Source organism: Colletotrichum aenigma, assembly GCF_013390185.1.
Source record: "Colletotrichum aenigma strain Cg56 chromosome Unknown KSG_Cg56_contig04, whole genome shotgun sequence".
Taxonomy (NCBI): domain Eukaryota; kingdom Fungi; phylum Ascomycota; class Sordariomycetes; order Glomerellales; family Glomerellaceae; genus Colletotrichum; species Colletotrichum aenigma.
This window is the reverse complement of record NW_023500910.1, coordinates 6,704,376-6,722,115: the sequence shown is the minus strand read 5'-3', so window position 1 is coordinate 6,722,115 and position 17,740 is coordinate 6,704,376. Positions and strand designations below refer to the sequence as shown.

At 49.9% G+C, this 17,740-nt stretch overlaps 5 protein-coding genes across 5 annotated transcripts; 2 read left to right on the top strand and 3 right to left on the bottom strand.

Moving 5' to 3' along the window:
* Positions 1 to 3,002: 3,002 nt before the first annotated feature.
* Positions 3,003 to 4,304, bottom strand: FUS6-7 (Efflux pump FUS6; the record flags this gene model as incomplete). Its single annotated transcript, XM_037322901.1, has 2 exons — positions 3,003 to 4,079; positions 4,146 to 4,304. The coding sequence occupies 2 exons, from the start codon at positions 4,302 to 4,304 to the stop codon at positions 3,003 to 3,005; spliced, it is 1,236 nt and encodes a 411-aa protein (XP_037179937.1).
* Positions 4,305 to 9,276: 4,972 nt separating this feature from the next.
* On the bottom strand, positions 9,277 to 10,361 carry CGCA056_v007652 (uncharacterized protein; the record flags this gene model as incomplete). The annotated part of the gene is made up of 2 exons (XM_037322900.1): positions 9,277 to 10,104; positions 10,296 to 10,361. The coding sequence occupies 2 exons, from the start codon at positions 10,359 to 10,361 to the stop codon at positions 9,277 to 9,279; spliced, it is 894 nt and encodes a 297-aa protein (XP_037179938.1).
* A 1,272-nt stretch (positions 10,362 to 11,633) lies between these two features.
* On the bottom strand, positions 11,634 to 12,959 carry yteT-0 (putative oxidoreductase YteT; the record flags this gene model as incomplete). The annotated part of the gene is made up of 1 exon (XM_037322899.1): positions 11,634 to 12,959. The coding sequence occupies one exon, from the start codon at positions 12,957 to 12,959 to the stop codon at positions 11,634 to 11,636; it is 1,326 nt and encodes a 441-aa protein (XP_037179939.1).
* A 596-nt stretch (positions 12,960 to 13,555) lies between these two features.
* Positions 13,556 to 14,515, top strand: CGCA056_v007650 (Ester hydrolase C11orf54-like protein; the record flags this gene model as incomplete). Its single annotated transcript, XM_037322898.1, has 1 exon — positions 13,556 to 14,515. One exon carries the CDS (start codon positions 13,556 to 13,558, stop codon positions 14,513 to 14,515), a length of 960 nt encoding a protein of 319 aa, XP_037179940.1.
* A 1,069-nt stretch (positions 14,516 to 15,584) lies between these two features.
* Positions 15,585 to 16,789, top strand: CGCA056_v007649 (Core trichothecene cluster (CTC) protein 14; the record flags this gene model as incomplete). The annotated part of the gene is made up of 2 exons (XM_037322897.1): positions 15,585 to 15,772; positions 15,847 to 16,789. 2 exons carry the CDS (start codon positions 15,585 to 15,587, stop codon positions 16,787 to 16,789), a joined length of 1,131 nt encoding a protein of 376 aa, XP_037180442.1.
* Positions 16,790 to 17,740: the final 951 nt, after the last annotated feature.

Below are 17,740 nucleotides of genomic sequence, written 5' to 3'. Positions count from 1 at the left end.
CAGATTGTTTCGGAAGACATCTGATGCTTATGGGCGCTGTCACACAAGATAAATGTCAATAAGCTTCCTCCTTTGATTATGGCAATACCAGTTTCACCGGCCAAGCAAGGGCACACAAGTTGAACGATGGAGCCTCTGGTCAAGAACTCAAGATGTTCATAGGATTATGAGGCAAGGTTCTAATGAACACCAAGGCTCCGAATTATGCATACCCGGTTGCAAGCTACGATGAGCCGTGGTGCCATTACTGAAGCCGTTCCACAATCCCTGAGTGGGTGTCTGTACTAGCCCATCTCCTGCTCTATTCGTACGACTACCTCCGATCTCAAATGACCACTGACATCGGCAGGCCGGTGGGCTCGAACTTTAAATTACGAACCAACTATGCAACAAAACTGGGTAAGAAACCGGGGATATAAAAGGATTCAGTTTAACAGCTTTCGATGCTCCCCTCAGCAAATACTTTGTTTAGCTCCATAAGCGCCGCAGACTTGCCAGTACACTGCCAACGGCCCGCGCCAAAGACAAGCTCAGTCTACTTCTTCCAAGATTGGACGGTGTCCGGATCATCTTTCAACCATCGTTGAGGTCGGAAGTCTTCAGCATCCTCGCTAAAAATATGTTTGTCGTGGGTCACGGACCAAATGTCGTGGCCAACTCTCGTCCCGGCAGACAACGACATTCCTCATATATATCTCCTTCTGGTCTAACCTGTTTCATAACCAGGCCTGTGAAAGGGGGCTGGACACGAAGACACTCCCAGATGACGGCCTTTATTTCTTCGTCAGCAGGAGCGTATCACGCGAATGGCCGTTCTCTTCTCGAAATTTACTTGAAGAAACGGCAGACTTCGGGCTTCCTGGTAGCTTATGGGATCCGAAATTCCTTCCTCTGCAATTCCATTCTCAATCTCTTGTGTGAGAGCCTCGAGTACAGAGAGATTGGCGAAAAGGTGATGCATTGTCCACTTGATGGCTTTTGCTGCCGTTTGCTGCCGTATCGGATCCGGCAACCTTCAGAAACATAACCTCGGACTGTGCTGAACGACGGTCAAGACCACGGCGGAGGAATGAACCCTGTTCAGGCTGTGACTCTAAATGAAAACATTGGGGGACAGAGAATTGCTCACAAGTAAGTCGGGCTCGTCCTTCGCATCGGCCCAAAGCGAGCGTCGACATGCTCTTTAGCAAGTCTATCCAAGTCAGCATTTCTATTCATCAGTTCAATGCGCGGAGGGACATGATGCATGTTCACTCACCCCGCAATCTTCCCGAAACCACTCTTATCAGTTGGCTTAGGCCCCCATTTAAGATCGTATATGAGTTACTGATGAATTGGAGGGTTTGTATGTCAGTGAAGAATTGGATATAGTCTATTGCCAAATTCGACATGTTTATCAGTCCAAAAACATCTTGATCCTTTTGAAGGGGGTCAAGGGGTTGCCCGAATGACATGGTCGATCGAGCATCCATACCGTAGTAGTCTGCAAGTCGACCAAAGTTTACTATCATCTGCTCTGCGATTTCTGGGTATACTTTGTTCAGCGGCCTTGAGGTATACTTTAAGCGAATTAACCCGACTAGCTCGATTATTCCGGATTTGATACTGGCTTCTAATCTGGGGATGTCCCTCCTAAGGTATCTAGGTTGTAGCTTCGTTCTCAGGGAATAATGAGCTGACTTATTAAGTATACTGCCTGTTATGTCGTCATATAGGTGTAGCTGGGTGCCCGGCTTTATACTAGCTGCTTCATCTATAAGTCGACTTAACTGCTAATATGCGCTTGATGAGGTCTAAATCAAACGTAATTAAGTCGTTTGGACTTATGCGAATGACTTCGCTGTATTTCGCTGAGAGTTGAACGTATTTGAAATATGCGCGAGAAACCTGAGCGCGGATCTGGAACATGGACCAATATGACTATGAACAAAGGAGGGGCCGGGAATGTGTGAAAGGCGAGTCCATGATATGACAGCCGCGGTCAGTAGGTACACCGCGCCTGCCACGCCGAGAAGCAGGATCGGGAACATAATCACTCAAGAAAAACCAGCTAATGAAATGTGGGAAAGATCATGGCCCAGCCCGAAGTCTGAGGTTGGAGGGAGCGGTGAGACATTGTAAAGTTAATCGAGAGATAAGAAGTCTGAATAAGTGACAGGAAGGACTTTGATTGCTCTGGATGTCTAAAGACTGCAGGCCTTGGCTTTATTCAACGCCCCAATTGGCTATAGTATCTCTTGTCATCCGGCCTTTAAGGATCAGTTTAGGCTAGATCCTATTCTCATGTTGACTGATATCGTCTGCAGGTTCGTTGTGTCCTACGCAGTGAGGGCTGAAAACTTCGCCTGCTGAAAATTTCATTCTCTTTTGGGTGGAGAGGAGCCACCACAAAACCGACTATGCCGTTCTGAACTGAAACCTACAAACGACTTGACTTGAGAAACAGGGGCGCAAATGATGATTATTTAATAAACGAACAGGGGTGATATTGTTGATTTGCCCAACAGATTGAGAGCATATTTGCGATAGTATCTTTATCGAATGTACATATAGTCTTTAGCTACAAGCACAGTCAATCCCTAGTTAATGGAGATCACGGTGAAAATCCGAGCAAGGCCTTCGTTTTAGAGGCAGAAATGGGTCAAGAAGGTACGGAACTGTTTATTCAAGGAAGTAGGATTGGCAAAGATTGAAAAGAATATGATAGTTGCTTTGGTACTATGAACGATCATCTTTTTGCTTTCAATGGAATCAGAGTGGTTCTAGCTGGGTTTTTCATTCCGGGTAAGGGACTCCTGATAAGTGACGGAATACTACTTGAAAAGGTGAAGAAGTGAAGATTTACAATTGCTAGCCTCCTGATGGGAGGCTCAGATTTGTGACCTAAAGCATAGTCGCAGTCGCCACGAAAGGCTGCCGTGCGAGGTTTCCATGACTTCCGTCTCTCTCTACAGCACGCATTAAGACTCTTTTCGTCATACAAGTGTGTGAAAAACTTGCCATCAAACCACTTCACTCACGTAGCTCCCAACCGACGGGACCTCTGACTTCCTGTTTCGTGTCCCCTCCAGCGTAAACCTAGACTCAAGCGTTTTGTCCATACTATGCTTGCGAATCACCAAGCTAGTGATGAATCCAGAAGCAGCCGTTGCCGTCATTACCCAGAACACGCCCTGGAACCCTTTCACGTAAGCGGACAAAGCTCCAAGCCGTACCGGATCCCAAGAGGCCATGCCAGCCAACTCGATTGCAAATGCTTCGGCATTCTGAGCAATAGTCTCAGGCAGCCCGAGCTCGCGCAATCGATTGACCATGACATTCTGGAATGCGGTGCCTCCGACCGCGACGCCAACGCTCATTCCTAGCGTGCGCATAAAGGCGTACATACATGCAGCTCGACCGCAGTCTTCGATGCGGCTGATGGCCTGGGTACCGACGTTGACGCTCGTGAGTACCATGCCATTTCCGATGCCGAAAATGGCGAAGTAGATGGCCCACAATGCGGTCGTCGTATTCTCGTCCAACAAGACAAGCAAGCCGCATCCTACCGTCGCAAGAGCCCAGCCTGACCAGATCGCCCAGCGGAAGCGGCCAAGCCGTGAGGTCAGCACGGACACGACAATAGAGCCCGGAAGAAGGAGGCAGGTTACAGGAAAGAGGTTGAGACCTGACTGAGTGGGCGTAACAAAGCGGACTGAGATGAAGTAAAACGGGATGTAGTATAGCCCGCAGAAGAGGAGGAATCCTTGGCAGAAGGCTCCGAAGTAGACGGCCACCGCGGACCAGGAGTAGAAAAGAGAAGGGCGGAAGAAAGGCTCTGTTGCGCCGTATTTCTCCCAGAACAGGCAGGCGGATACTGCTACAGCGCCAACAATGATGGGAGCAATGGTAGCTGCGGAGGACCATGTGAACTGGACACCGGCCCAGGAGATGCCAATGAGAAAGCTCGTCATGCCACCAATGAAAAGGAGACCGCCTATTCCATCAACTCGGAGGAGCTTAGAGCCGAATGAAGCCTTTTCCGCGGAAAGACGGACAAATAGAGGCACCATAATGAAGCCAAGAGCGCAGAATGGCAACTGTGAGGTACCAACGATGTCAGAGAAATGACGGATCTCACATTGAGAATCAAGAATCTCACTCACATTTATGTAAAAGCACCATTTCCATAACGCTTTCTGCACAAATAGCCCGCCAACCAGTGGTCCTAGCACACTCCCAAGAGCCCAGGCACCCAGTACAAAACTGAAGTACTTGGGTCTCAACCTCAATGGGACGATATCTGCGAAGATCATCTGGCCCATTGTTATGATGCCACCACCACCTATCCCCTGCAGGGAGCGTCCAGCCAGTAAGATAGTAAAGTCGCGTGCGAAAGGGGCACAGAGAAGGGTGCCAAGGGTAAAGAATGCGAGGGAAACAAGGAGCAGCTCTTTGCGGCCGAAGATGTCAGAGAGAGAGCCGATAAATGGCTGGAAAACGGCGCAAGGTAGTAGATAGGATGTGCCAGCCCAGAAGGCATCGGTCGCGGAGCCGTGAAGGTCGAGGGCAAGGTCCTGACGCACAGATTTGGGGTCAGTATGGTAGTTCAGAGAGAAAAGATAATCGCGGAACGAAAGGAAAGGCAGCCTCCTACAGATAGGACTGGAACTAAGATTGTAGCATCTAGAGCTACCATTAGAGAAATGACAGATATGGTGGCCATGACAGCGTATTCTGCCCGACCTGGCTTCCACTCTAGCTCTTGTTCTTGGTGTTCATTCGCGGTTAAGGTCGTTGTTGTGGACGTGTCTAGCGACGTGACGTGCTCTCTTGGTGATCCTGAGTTTTTGGAAATGATAGACAACATCATGATAATGAAGAAAGAGTGACTGGGGAATGATGTTTCTCAATGGTGCTTGAACGGAGGGGGGCAAGTTTCGGTGATGCTATAAAGATCTGGGGAACCGGATTCACGAGCCTCAAGGGGAACTGATCAAAAGATCTCAAGAATAGCCTGTAGACACATAACATTTAACTTCAACACATCTCATATGAAATTAGACATTAGAAGGAGTCTCAAGACTGGGCCTTTGTTTCGTTATTGTCTCGATATTACAGGCTGATACGGCTGTTCGCGGTATAGTTTGAAGAAACCCATAGCAACCACACTGATAATAAACAAGCTGAAGATGCCGATCTTGGCACCATCTCCGTGAGCCCTGAGACATGCCCATATTACTTTCGATATGGATGTTTCCTCCCTTGAAAGTCGCACCCGAAAGCAGCCGCTCAACCATTGAAAATATGAGCTGTATCCTCCTCGTGGCGGGCGCTAAGGTAAGCCAGTCTCAGTGCTTAAAGAGATCAGGGTTAGACACATCGTGCCACGACCCAAACGAGTGGGAAATCTAGATGTCCTTCGAGAAAAGGAGATGCAGTTCTAGATTCAAGGCTTCTTCGCAATCGATCAACTGAGAGCTTACGAGTCTTCATTTTGTTCACCAATCACCAGTTCAATGCCATAATATTTTGACATTTACTTTGCCCTGTTCCATAGGTAGCCGTATCCCGGAAGCAGTGTTGTGACCCGGTAGATTGGGTCGTGCTCCACTAGATAGAGTTAACGACCGCACCCGTAAGACATTGTCCGATTTTCTTACCAGCCAGGCGGGCCTGCCCCAAGCCACGCAGCGCCTAGGCCCACTGAGCATCCTCACACTTCCAAGCGCCTGCCAAGCGCCTCTGCCGTGGCTGGCTGGCTCGTCCGGCTCGCAGACCTGGCTGACGCCTCATCCAGGAGCTGGATAACAGCGCCTGCCACCATCCGTCCTTTATCTGGCTCCCATGCCAGCCGCTCATTGGTCAAGTTCCGAGAGCTGCATCTTGGATGCTCTTCTCAATGGCGATAGCTGAGCTCAGTGCCATGGCACTCTATGTGTTGAACTCAACGCGATAAGCGCGAATTGTAAGCGTTGTGCCCCAGCTTGTTCTGGAAGAGGCTGGCGCGGCACAATCTCCCAATTTCGAAGAATTTGAAGAATGTTTGCAGTGTCGGCAGTGCCACCATAAGCCTTCCGTGCTCCTCTAAGCGACTGACTGCATGTTGATATCGGCTGTTGCAGGTGAATTCAATGGCTGTACAAGCCGTGAGTAATGTTGTAAAGCTCCCTACAGTCCAATTCCTTCCATTTTAACTCAAAGTGTGAAGCGACCTTCCTTCAGTCACGGATATTTCATGACGAGCGTCGGACACAAAAGTACTGCACCAAGAGTTACATAACCGAGGGTTGTTCTCTATCTGCCTTGCTTTGCTCTCATCCCTGTTTCTATTTATTCTCTCTTAAAGCAATCTTCATACTCATGGGCAGATCTTCAACTTCCTGGGCCCTGTTAGGCTTCAAAGCCCTCGCACCATCAATATTCATCCAAGAAGCTCCTCGGTGTTCCTCATCTGTATCCTCAACATCTTCAGACCTCAGCTCTATCTCTTTGGAAAGCACCAATGAAGAAAGTCCTACGCTTATCGTCCTCACCTCCTGGACGGGTGCAGACCCGGGAAACGTTGCCAAGTACACGAAGAGATATAACGAGATCTATCCGAAGACCACGATCATGGTCATTACGACGGTAATACATGATCTTGTATTTCGCTCAACCAAAGAGAAGGTTGCTACGCTAGAGCCGGCTGTCGAGTTCCTCCGAAGTCATGTCAGCAGACAGTCTAAGCGACCTACCATGTTACTACATGCATTCTCAGAGGGAGGATCGAACAAGGCCGTCTGCCTTGCCCGAGCATACCTGGGTGCTACGGGTTGTCGATTACCCGTGGGCGCTTTCATTTTTGATAGCACACCAGGCAGGCCACGGTTCTCGTGTAATGTGGCCGCCTTCAAGAGGTCACTGCCTCGCAACAAGGTTGTCCGTGCTGTAGGCTTCCCCGCTGGCGCTGTTGTGTTGGGCATGGTGTATGGAACGTATCATGTGCTGAAGGGGCCTGAGAATAACGTGATCTCTCAGACGCGCAAGGCACTGAATGATGAGTCGCTGTGGCCTGTTACGAGCGCACCCCGGACGTATGTCTTTTCTGAGGCGGATGATCTGATTGGATGGGAAGATATCGAGGACCATGCATGGGAGAGTGCTGAGCTTCTAGGGCTTGACAGCATGCTGCTTCGATTCAGAGAGACTGGGCATTGCAATCATGCTCGAGGGAATGAGGATGAGTACTGGACTGCCGTGATGAAGACTTGGGAAGCGCGTGATTTGTAGGAACGTACTTTCATTATATACAATCTTTATTTGTACTAAGAAACATTCAACCCCTTCTCAACACTTACCGCCGGTTTTGATGCTAGGAACCGACCAGATTTACACTCCAGTGTGTCAACATGCGTCAAGTCTGGACAACCGTCCCCCTCCAACCGTCCTCCTCTGCAATCATAAGCAGACGTCTTTGGAGCGTGGACTATTCCAATGTTGGGTGCTGGACATGCAGTGAATATCTGAATCGGTTTAAAATCAAGCTTTTTTCGATGCTTATACTTGCTCTAACAAGACAAATTACATCGTTGCTCTTCGCAGCTACGCTATAATGCGGATATATCTCTCACGAGAGGCTTCATCTGGAACTGTGGCACTCACGGTGCCAGATCAACGGCGGTACTGGCATTGATGTTATACTTTAATCAGTCTAGAACACGTTTTGCGATATTCATAGTAGCAGATGCATCTTCTGGAGCCGTTGCCTGCGATTTCTATGAACGCATGACCGACGACATCGCTTTTCTTAAGGAGCATGGAGCCAACGCTTATCCGTTCCACGCAGACAATAGGTCAGAGCGTGCCGTATGTCACAGTTTCATAGAAAGGTTCGTAGACTCGATCTACTATAGATGTTATCCCGCTACTATGAAGTAGCAGCTAGGCAGTCACCTTCCAACTTAGCAACCAGAAGGTATCAAACTTCACAAGGGCGGTAAGAATATCTGCACCTTTAATTACTACTCGACTCGAGTTATGAAGCACAAGGGAGTGCCACCTTCCCTGTATGACTGCATGAGAAATGTCGAAGTCTCTTGACATAACGTTAGAGGCGAGCAAGTCGATCCTGAATCTGGCCTGTGTTCCACGCGTTCAAACCCGGAGTGGTTGCATTATTCGATGAACTGTATCGCCGACTGATACTGAACCAAGATCCACATTGTCTAGTATGGCCCTAGCATCAAGGGTGAGGAATGCCACGCCCATCAGCAAGGTACTTGACGATTGATTTACATGCGACTTCTATTGCGATCACATTGAAGCCGTGATCAAAGGCCATGTAGAATGCAGGATGATTGTGATGACGTATATTGCTCGGAGGCTTTTGGATAACTTCAATTGGGCGGATGGCTGCGACACACGCATCGATGTACTTGGGTCGACTTCGGAGACAATCAGAGACGGCATTCAAAGAATATCGCTCAAGTGATACGAGATTTCGTCACGGCGATCTTGGAGCAAGGTTGGCCATGGGTGACTGAATCAACACATGGGAGCGATGTCGATAATTGAAGATGAGATCATTTACCATGTTCCTGTACGTCCTGCTGCCTGCGTGGGGGTTGCAACAGGCTGTTGATCGATTAAAACATCAGGAACGTTTCTTTGCCTTAACCCGAGCGACTATCTAAGTGGTTGAATTAGTAATGGTACCCGACGTTATTGTAATATGGCAATATCAAGCATATTGCACAACTCAAATGTCAAAACCTTAATCGCCATTTTCATAACGTATTTCTGCTTCTGAATGTTGGCTCAAATACGGGTGCTGTAATACGCGTGCTGTCTTTCTCTTCTTGCAATAAGTCTTTCTGGACGATGATTTCTATGTTCCCGACCGTCATAGCGTGTCTCTCCAAATACTAATGCCACAGATCGGAGGCTCCAGCATCCTTGACATCTCCAGTAGAGGCAATTCAAGGGCCATGTCTTTAACCTTCCAGCCAATGCGACTAGAGTTAACAAACGGGCGCCACTCGCATCCAGGATGATCAAGTAGTTGGAGACCAATTTCAAGCCACCCGAACAAAACATTTACTGCTCGATCGATAATTCTCTTCCTCAGCCAGGTTATTATGGGACTTCCGCTTGAACTCAGTCTATGTGATAATCAACAGACTATCTGCACGTCGCCTCGATCAGAACAGCAAAGTGCGAACCTTGCGCAATCATAAGAATCTGGATTAACCTTTTCCCCAATAGCTATATCAGAGACCTCAGGTCGATAGCCCCCTTCGACTTGGTCCCTATCCTTCAAACCCCACACTTTTCACTCAACCACCGCGCAAACTTCACAGAGTTCCTATCGACGAGCCTCCATTGCACATCACCAAGCCAGATGCAGAATGTCATGGCAAGGCCGAAGCCGATACCCCATGATAGCCCCTGGCTGTGTCCAGCGGCGAGTAAGCTCAACTTCACACCCCAAGCCATGAAGCTGCTGCTCACAGTCCAGTGGACCAAGTACAGACCATAACTGATCTCCCCCAAGTACAAGATCCATCGGGCATTCAGGCCGCGTCGCGGAATAGACAACCCTTCGAGTGAGGCTACCAGTCCAATGGCTGATATTGTTGCGAAGAAACGTGTTGGATCGTAGCCGCCAGTCGGAACCCACTTAAACCATGAGTATCCCGCAGCGGAGTAACCGTCGCCTAGCATGGGCCAGCCGCCTAAGAACAGCGAAAGAAAAAAGAGCGACCAGCAGATGAAAGCAGTGGTCCAACGCGCCGGTCCCGTTAGTTCCGGAAAGTTCTGTCGCACATGGCGAAAGTCGGCAAGCAGCATTCCCGCAAGGAACAAGGTATGTTGCCAAAATCCCAGATTGAATAGAAATGCAAGTAGCGTGGTAAGCAGCGGCAGGCGTACTCGAGACGACGTCCGGGCGAATGCCATGCAGCACAGAAACACGAGCAGAGAGCCTTGGTATTCAGCCGAAAGCGTCCACGCCTGGGGTAGTATGGTGTTGGTGGTGCTTTGCGTAACAATAATGACCATTGTGCGCCAGATGAACACCGCTTGCCCCCAAACACTGCCAGGAATTGGCGGGATGAGACCATTTCCGTTGTACAAGCCCTGAAGCTGAATCATAATAACAACCATAATTAGGACTGGGACGACAGGGAGAAAAAGTCGAATCGGTCGGCGGAATATGCTAGATGGTAGAGAGCCTATGGCTGCTTCACTCTGGCCATGATGCGATTTCTTCAGTGGCCCATACGTGAGGGCAAACCCGCTGATGACGAAAAAGACGGAGACGCTGAAATACCCACCATAGATGAGTCGGATAAATGGAAGTTGAATTGGGTGGCGATATTCTTCAGCTTCTCCCCAGCCATGATACATGAAAGAGTACTACCAAAGATCTTGTTAGTGACTGAGAGATCTTAAGATTCCAATTTGGAACTCCGAGCAACGCCCATGTGCCTCGAGTGCCACTCACATCATTGGTGTTGTGATAGATAACAACAAACAGCGCCGCTAATCCGCGAAGCCCATTGAGATATGAGGTGTCGTTAGCCGGCGGAATTACTGAGCTATCATCATCGTGGCCCAGAGCGCGTGCAACGAATGATGGGAGTACCGCCCAGAATATTTGAAGTGCGTCTTTGGGTCTCCATCCAGAGCAGTAGCGTTGCTTGTGATGCCGTTGCTTGATCTCGTTTATTGGCAAGTCGGTGGAGGAATTCGTCTCCCCATCTTCGAGCAAAATGTACGAGCCACCGGACTGGCTTGACGAGAACCATCCGCGAATGGTTTCCAGTGAAGTCTTGTACATTGTTCGGTTGGCAATCCGAGGCAAGAAAGCTGTGAATGGTTGATTGCTGCGTGATGCTTCGAATCGTTGCCAGTTCTCTCTGCAGTATTTTTCTCGTCAATGGCCTTCTGTCAATTCTGTTTGTCGCAAAGGTCGCCGCTTGCCTAGGCGATGTTCTCCGATGCAGCTGCGCTGCGGTTCCAAAAAGGGCGAGGTGAATAGAGCAAGCCCGTGGCTGGAAAATCGCTCGGGATCCCGCCGACCTTGCCGGTACTTATTATCCATGCATCGGTCCGAGAAGAAATCCATCGGACACTATTTCTTCCTTCCAATCGTACCAAATAATCTTGATCGCGGAGGCTAAGTCCACGCGAATGTCTCAACCGCTTTCGTTGGTCGCCGTCGCCGAATCAGGCAACGCTGCTAAGGATGTCCACCGAAGACGGTGATAGAATACTAACATGATGTCACTAAATCTATATTCATCACTTATTTTAGATCGGAAAAGTCCGAAAACAGTAAGATCGATTCTTTGCGTACAATGCTTCTGCGTTGGGTGGTCCGGTCTAAAGCGGGGGCATTCCAGCACCGCTCTTCGGCGGAAAACGGTCAGGAAACCATAAATCCTGCACCCCTAAGAACGATTATTTGCCCGTAGCTTGCAAGTAGATAAGCTGGGGGCAGCAAATGTGATATTACTATACGATACTGTCATTTGTTTTACCCAATACGCCATTGGACTTCGCAGCCCTGCATTTCAAACCGACTTAATTGGCGTGTTGAAGTAATGCATTCGGGATGCGAGATTCCCAGACACGCGGTCAGACAAACACCCAAGGATCTGACCAAACGACTACCACCTTATCAGATCCTGGACCATGACAGGCAGCCCCGACTTCATCGAGTGATTTGCTCCAACGCCGACAAGGACAGCATTTCCGCCGTCGCGGATGTAAGCAGCGCGCTTGAACACGTCCCCCTGATTCCCGATCAGCACATCCTGCAGCAAGACAGGATCGCCTCCGCCATGGCCACCGTCACGCTTCTCAACGTCAACCACGTACGGCTCCTCGAACAGAGGATAAACAACAATCTTGGTCTGCTCTACACCTCCTTGAATGTAGTTCTTCTCCAAGTCTCCCAGACCCTTCTCCGTCACAGGCTCCCCTCCTGCTGAATAGCCACTCTCGACTACGTTAATCTCAATACGGCCTTTGCTACCGTTGAAAACGCAGCGATAGCCCTCCCATGGAGCGTAGGCGTACGTGTTGTATGTCATGACCGCGCGATTCTTGTACTTGATGATCATTGAGAGATTGTCCTCAATAGTGATGCCGTCCGCAAAGCAGTTGCGGTCCCGGATGTATCCATCCTCATGTTCGGCCTCCAGGTAGAGCTTCTTCAGCTGTGCGTTTTCGTCGATGTGAATAGCGAACGGGTCATTCTTGGCTTGCTCGTTATTGAGGTACCGTTCCTCGAGGTTTGTAACCCCTCGTCGCTGAGCGTTCTCCTTGCCGTAGAAGCGCAGATCACCGAGACAGTAGACGAGTTCGGGCTCAGTATTGAGCCAAAAGTGAACCAAGTCAAAATGGTGAATGGACTTGTGCATCTGAATGCCGCCGCTGGTTTCTTTGTTGCGATGCCAACGTCGCATGAAGTCTGATCCATGGGCACAATCCAGAATCCAGTCCATGTGGACTGTAGCGATCTCTCCTATGACGCCCGACTGGATCAATTCGCGAACCTTGGTATGGTGTGGGGCGTAGCGATAGTTGAAAAGAACCCTGATCTGCTTGCCGGTCCTTTTCTCGGCATCAATCATGAGTTGGAGTTTGTCTTCGTCAATTGTCATCGGCTTTTCCGTGATTGCATCGCAGCCGAGCTCCATGGCCCTGATACAGTACACGTGATGATAAAGGTCGATAGTAGTGACAATCACCACGTCCGGCTTCTGTTCAGTAATCATCTTGTCGAAATCCTCGGCTTTATATGTAGGCAGCTTCTCACCGCCAAGCTCGATGATTCGTTCATTGGCAGCGTTGAGCCTGGTTTGGTTTGTGTCGCACAATCCAACAAGTGTCGCAACATCGGCGAAGTCTTGAAGAATGCTCCCATAGTAGAATGCCGAACGTACTCCCATGCCCACAATGGCGTAACGCTTGACCTGTCCTGGAGCCATGACAAAGAGTGGCTTGTAGAATGATGATTGACTAATTCCGGTTCGGGGAAGCAGAATGATGTGTGTTGATGAGTTTTTGGTATCTCAGACGGAGGTCCGACACAGAAAGGCCTTTAATACCTGACGGCAAGACACCAGACGTACCTCGATCCCATGGTCATTTGATACATCACCAACACACATACCATTTTGGGGTCGGCATTTTACGTGAACCATTCAACTCGCATGTCCAGAAGCCGCCGTTTAGGCAACTGATTCAGCAACAATATTAGTGAGTTTCACAACCAACTCAATAATTTTGCAGATCTGCGGCCCTGCATTGGCATTTGGCCATCTTGAAGGTAACACAAGAGCGGAAACTTCCGGATTGGGGTCGGAACGGTATTCAGATGTGCCCAGAATGAAAATGCCATTGGATGCAGTCGCACTCGTCGGCGTAACGGCATAACGCCGAATTGCGGGGTTTCGGGCGCGGGGTGGGCGGCCGTGCATCACGTCACAAGCCTCCGGTGGTGCCGGGTGAGTTGCTTCTCTCCCCTCCAGTGGGCGGCTGTGGCTGTTTGTAAACATGCACATATCGCCTGCAATTCACCAACATGCAAATCAAAAAATTTCAACTGTCGCCGCCCAGTCTCGAGGAGCTGGCTGAGAGGCTCCGATCTCCACTGGCGGCCAACTTTCACTTTTCGTCCGTCACAGTTGAAGCTTGCCCTGACCTTCGCCAAGCTCCATTCCACCTAGCTACGCGGGGTTTGTCTGGGGATGAAAGGGTGGCCGATATTGGCGGGCAGCCTAATCTGTTTCCTCGCCCGCGGCTCGACAGCTTTTGGGCTATGGATGAACTCGCTGCAGCAATGGATATGAACAGTGGCAGTGGCAGTGGCAGTGGCAGCTTGATCGGCGCTGGCGCTGGCCCGTTTCACATCATTGGTCAGAATAGCGAGCTTGCTCCCAATCTCAGCTGGGAAGATGGGTTACAGACAATCAACAACCAGACCCGAATCATCAAAATTATGAAGACCACAGGTGGCGTAGGCGTTGAGAAGAGTTCTTCATTGGACTGTGGATTGATGGCAAACCTTTTCGGCTGCTCGGGCGAACCTGGGCCTGTTCTTAGGGTTGTTGCCCGAGGACGAAAAGGTGTCGAGAAGAGCTTCACCGAATGCATTCGCAAGGCACTGTACTCTGCATATGGCGACGATCATGCCGTGAGTTTGGGGGGAGCATTCGTGGTCAAGTCTGGGAAGGCGGTTTATCACATCATGCCCGACTTCCCTCCAGAACGCGATCTTCCTTTCAAAGACCGTGGCCAAGTCGACGCGTGGCTCACTTGGCATGAATTCCAGGCTCCAATGGTGTGCTTGTCAGTTCTTCACTCTGCAGATCCCGACAAACTTGGTCTGCGGATGGAGCATACACATTGTTTCTCATCGGAAGGGAATGCTGGAGGTCACTATCACTACGAAGCGGATGATTCCGCAGAGGACGTTGAGTATGAGGGCTACTTCAACACAGCAAAAGTAATCTACAGGATAGACAATCCGGCGGCCGCTTAATCGTTATACCTATCGCCGGTCTGGAAGCGGGCGGCGCGGTAGCTAAGGATCGGAAATATACCCCTACATTGCCATTGCAGGAGACTTTAGATGAACTGAAAATTTTAAGCTTCGCCCATCGGTTCCCGACACCCTGGTCAGAAGCTACCTACCTATCTTAACCAGCTTGTAACTGCAGGCTGGACCCGAAGTAGCTTATCAACTAGTGTAAACCACTTGACCCAAGTTGTCGAACATCGGAGCCATTGTCATATTCATTTGTGTGTTTTCTTCGACAAGTATAATGTTTCTAGGATTCGCCAGCGTGAGGGAGGATCGGAGTCAATATCATTACACACCAACGCATTGAACCCCTTAGCAAATGCGAATCGCAGCCGAGGCACTATCCAGGGTACTGGTATTCTCGCAGCAACGGACCACGCCCGACTTGAATGCAACATCGATTACAGAGTAACGCTTGTTGATTAACTCTGTCAAGGGTTGAGCCGTACTAACCGATGTCCTTGCGGCCCCCGCGCTACTCTTTGGTCACGGGATGTGGGAATGGCGCGCGGTGACGCCGTCAGAAAACATAAAGCACAGAAAGCCTTGCTGAAGGCTCGTGGCGAAGCAACTGACTCGTTACTAAGCTTCAATTAGGTCATTGTCCGCTTCATTTCGCTGGGCCTCCTTTTAGGCCCACTCTCGGGTCGGAATGTGGGGGACGAGATCCCGAGTAGGAAATAGAGCCTGCGATCCCGCGCGGCACCAAGTAAAGCTTCTTCACAGTAAGCTCTTATAGGTGGAGTGATGGGTCTTCCTAGGATTCAAGTCGGAGTGTCTCTTTGAAGTGGATCGCAACTTAACGTGCATCCCACTACGCAGTGGGCTGATGGGCTCAACATAAGGGTGCTGGTCAGGCCGATCCAGGGGACGACGCGAAGAACCTATTTTCAGGAGGATAATATAAATCTCGACTGAGACCCAACTCCAAAAGCTTTTCAGTTCCACGACCTCGTGCAAAGATCGCAACTGTTGCGGCTGTTTTCTACCTGTCGTTCGTTCACTGATATTCGAAACAAGACGAGCCATGCCTTCCACTCTTTCACTGTTGGCAGCTAGCCTAGTGGCCGCAACCTCCGTTGTCTCGGCGTTCCCTTTCCACCTCAAGGAGACCGAGAACTGTTCTGAAGTCAATGGTACCTTCTCTATTGACAACTACAAACTTTACCCAGAGAATCTTGACTGGGATCCCGTTCACTGCAAGCTTTACATCAGGTACAGTGACCTAAACCACTTACACATCCCCCTGTCTAGATGTTTCGTGCTCATACTCACATTACCGACTACAGTGCCAACTTCAACTCCACTGTCCTCGTCTACGATCCTTACGCAACAACATACGACATTCTCACATTTGATGGAATTACCGGTGTTGACCCGTATCATGTCTCCGGCATTGACTACGACGCGACCACTGAGTCAATTCTGATCTCCGCCAACAGCGGCAACCCGTTTGTAACCTCCGGAAAAAACATGACTGGAGCCAATAAGGTTATTCGCTGGGATACCAACACAAACTCGGCCGCCTACACCGCCGACCTGGCTGATTTTACCGCTAAGTTGGCCATCAGCAACATGACTGGCGGCGGATACCAGGACTTTGCTGAGGACAAGGAAGGCAACACGTACGTTCCTGTCGTCTTCCATGTCCCTGCTATTGCCAAAATCACCAAGTCGGGAGAGGTGTCATCTTGGTACATTGGTGAAGCAAGTACTTCAAGCAAGTACATCTATCTCGGCATCGTCTTCCACGAGAGCACCAATAAGCTACTCATCACGGCGCCTTACCTTGGTACTTTTGTCTCCTTCGACGTTTCCTCGTCCTCTCCCACCCCTACGAACATTACCATGAATTGGCCGGCAGATGGGTCGTACACCGCTAGTGACCTAGAGTGCGATGGTCTTCTCAACCCGGCACGGTACAACCGCAACGTTCTGCTCTGCTCTGAAAACGGGCTGCAGGCCATCACGCTCTGGGCTTCGAAGGACGGTTTCGCTACTGTTGATTATATCGGTCAGGTTGCGGATAACTTTACCACCGATATCGCAACGTGGGCGTCGCCAACTGCTACGGTGCAAATTGGTAACAGCATCTACATTTCGCATGAGTACTTCCATGATCTCAACGAGTTTGATGTCGCCGGCAATCGGTCGACCTTCCCCTTCGTGGATGCTACAGCAGATTTTGACAAGCTCGTTCTTGCGGCCGGGTACACCATCTCCGACGCTTGACAGCTTCAATGGGTGAAATAGACTAAAGGGTGCGGGAATGAGTCATATAGATATTTGAGCAATCAAGAAAAAGCACTGTTTCATATTGATTTTGTACCTTTGTCGTCTAGTCTGTGATCAAAAGAGATTTCTGGGATTAATATTTACGAACAACACTCATAGTATGATCCGTTCTTCGCCGTCTTCGGCCTTATCACTGTTTGCCGACTCGGCCGATCACCCCGCATTTTCCCCGTGCGGGGTCGCAGTGGTGGTGTTGTGGCATTGTGGGGCACTGTTGATCCAGCGGAAGGTTTCCTGTTCCGGGGCGCGTTCGACGAAGAAACTCTCCCTGGTCAAACCTGAGCGGACTGTTATCGTTTGTTCCAAATTAGGGGTATTCCCGACAAACTCGCATCGTTATTGATCACACTCCACAAGCCAAAGGAGTCTCTACAGCTGCCCAACTCCTCACAGTGCCGTCCGCAGGGGTGAAGCCTCGGCTACCAGACGGCGGAAAGAAACGGCGGGACGTTAGCCTCATGGAGATTGTGTGGCAAGCATCAAACGGCACTGCTAGGAAGCGCAATTCTCAAGATGAGTGATGTTTACATACCGCCAGGCATCTTCTGGTTAGCTAACATACGTTCCGCTCTCACCGTGTCAAACATGTCGCACTCGGAAAAAAAGGTGCTACCACACCGAGACACTGCGTGACATAGATTCAAAGGTCCCACCTACTTCTTCGCAGGACGACGTTCTGGCTTCCTCCTCCACCACACGCGAATCAAGCTCGATTCCGAGCAAAGTCAGCCCATACAATCCCGAGTCTGTTCTGGAAGACTTGTCCGAGAATCCAAAGTCGACCTCATCTCCCCAGCAATTCTACGCGTGCCTCAGACACCCGCAGTCCGGCCAAGAAACTGCCTCATATGTCGAAACAGACCCCGAAACAGCAGAGAGGACGAGACG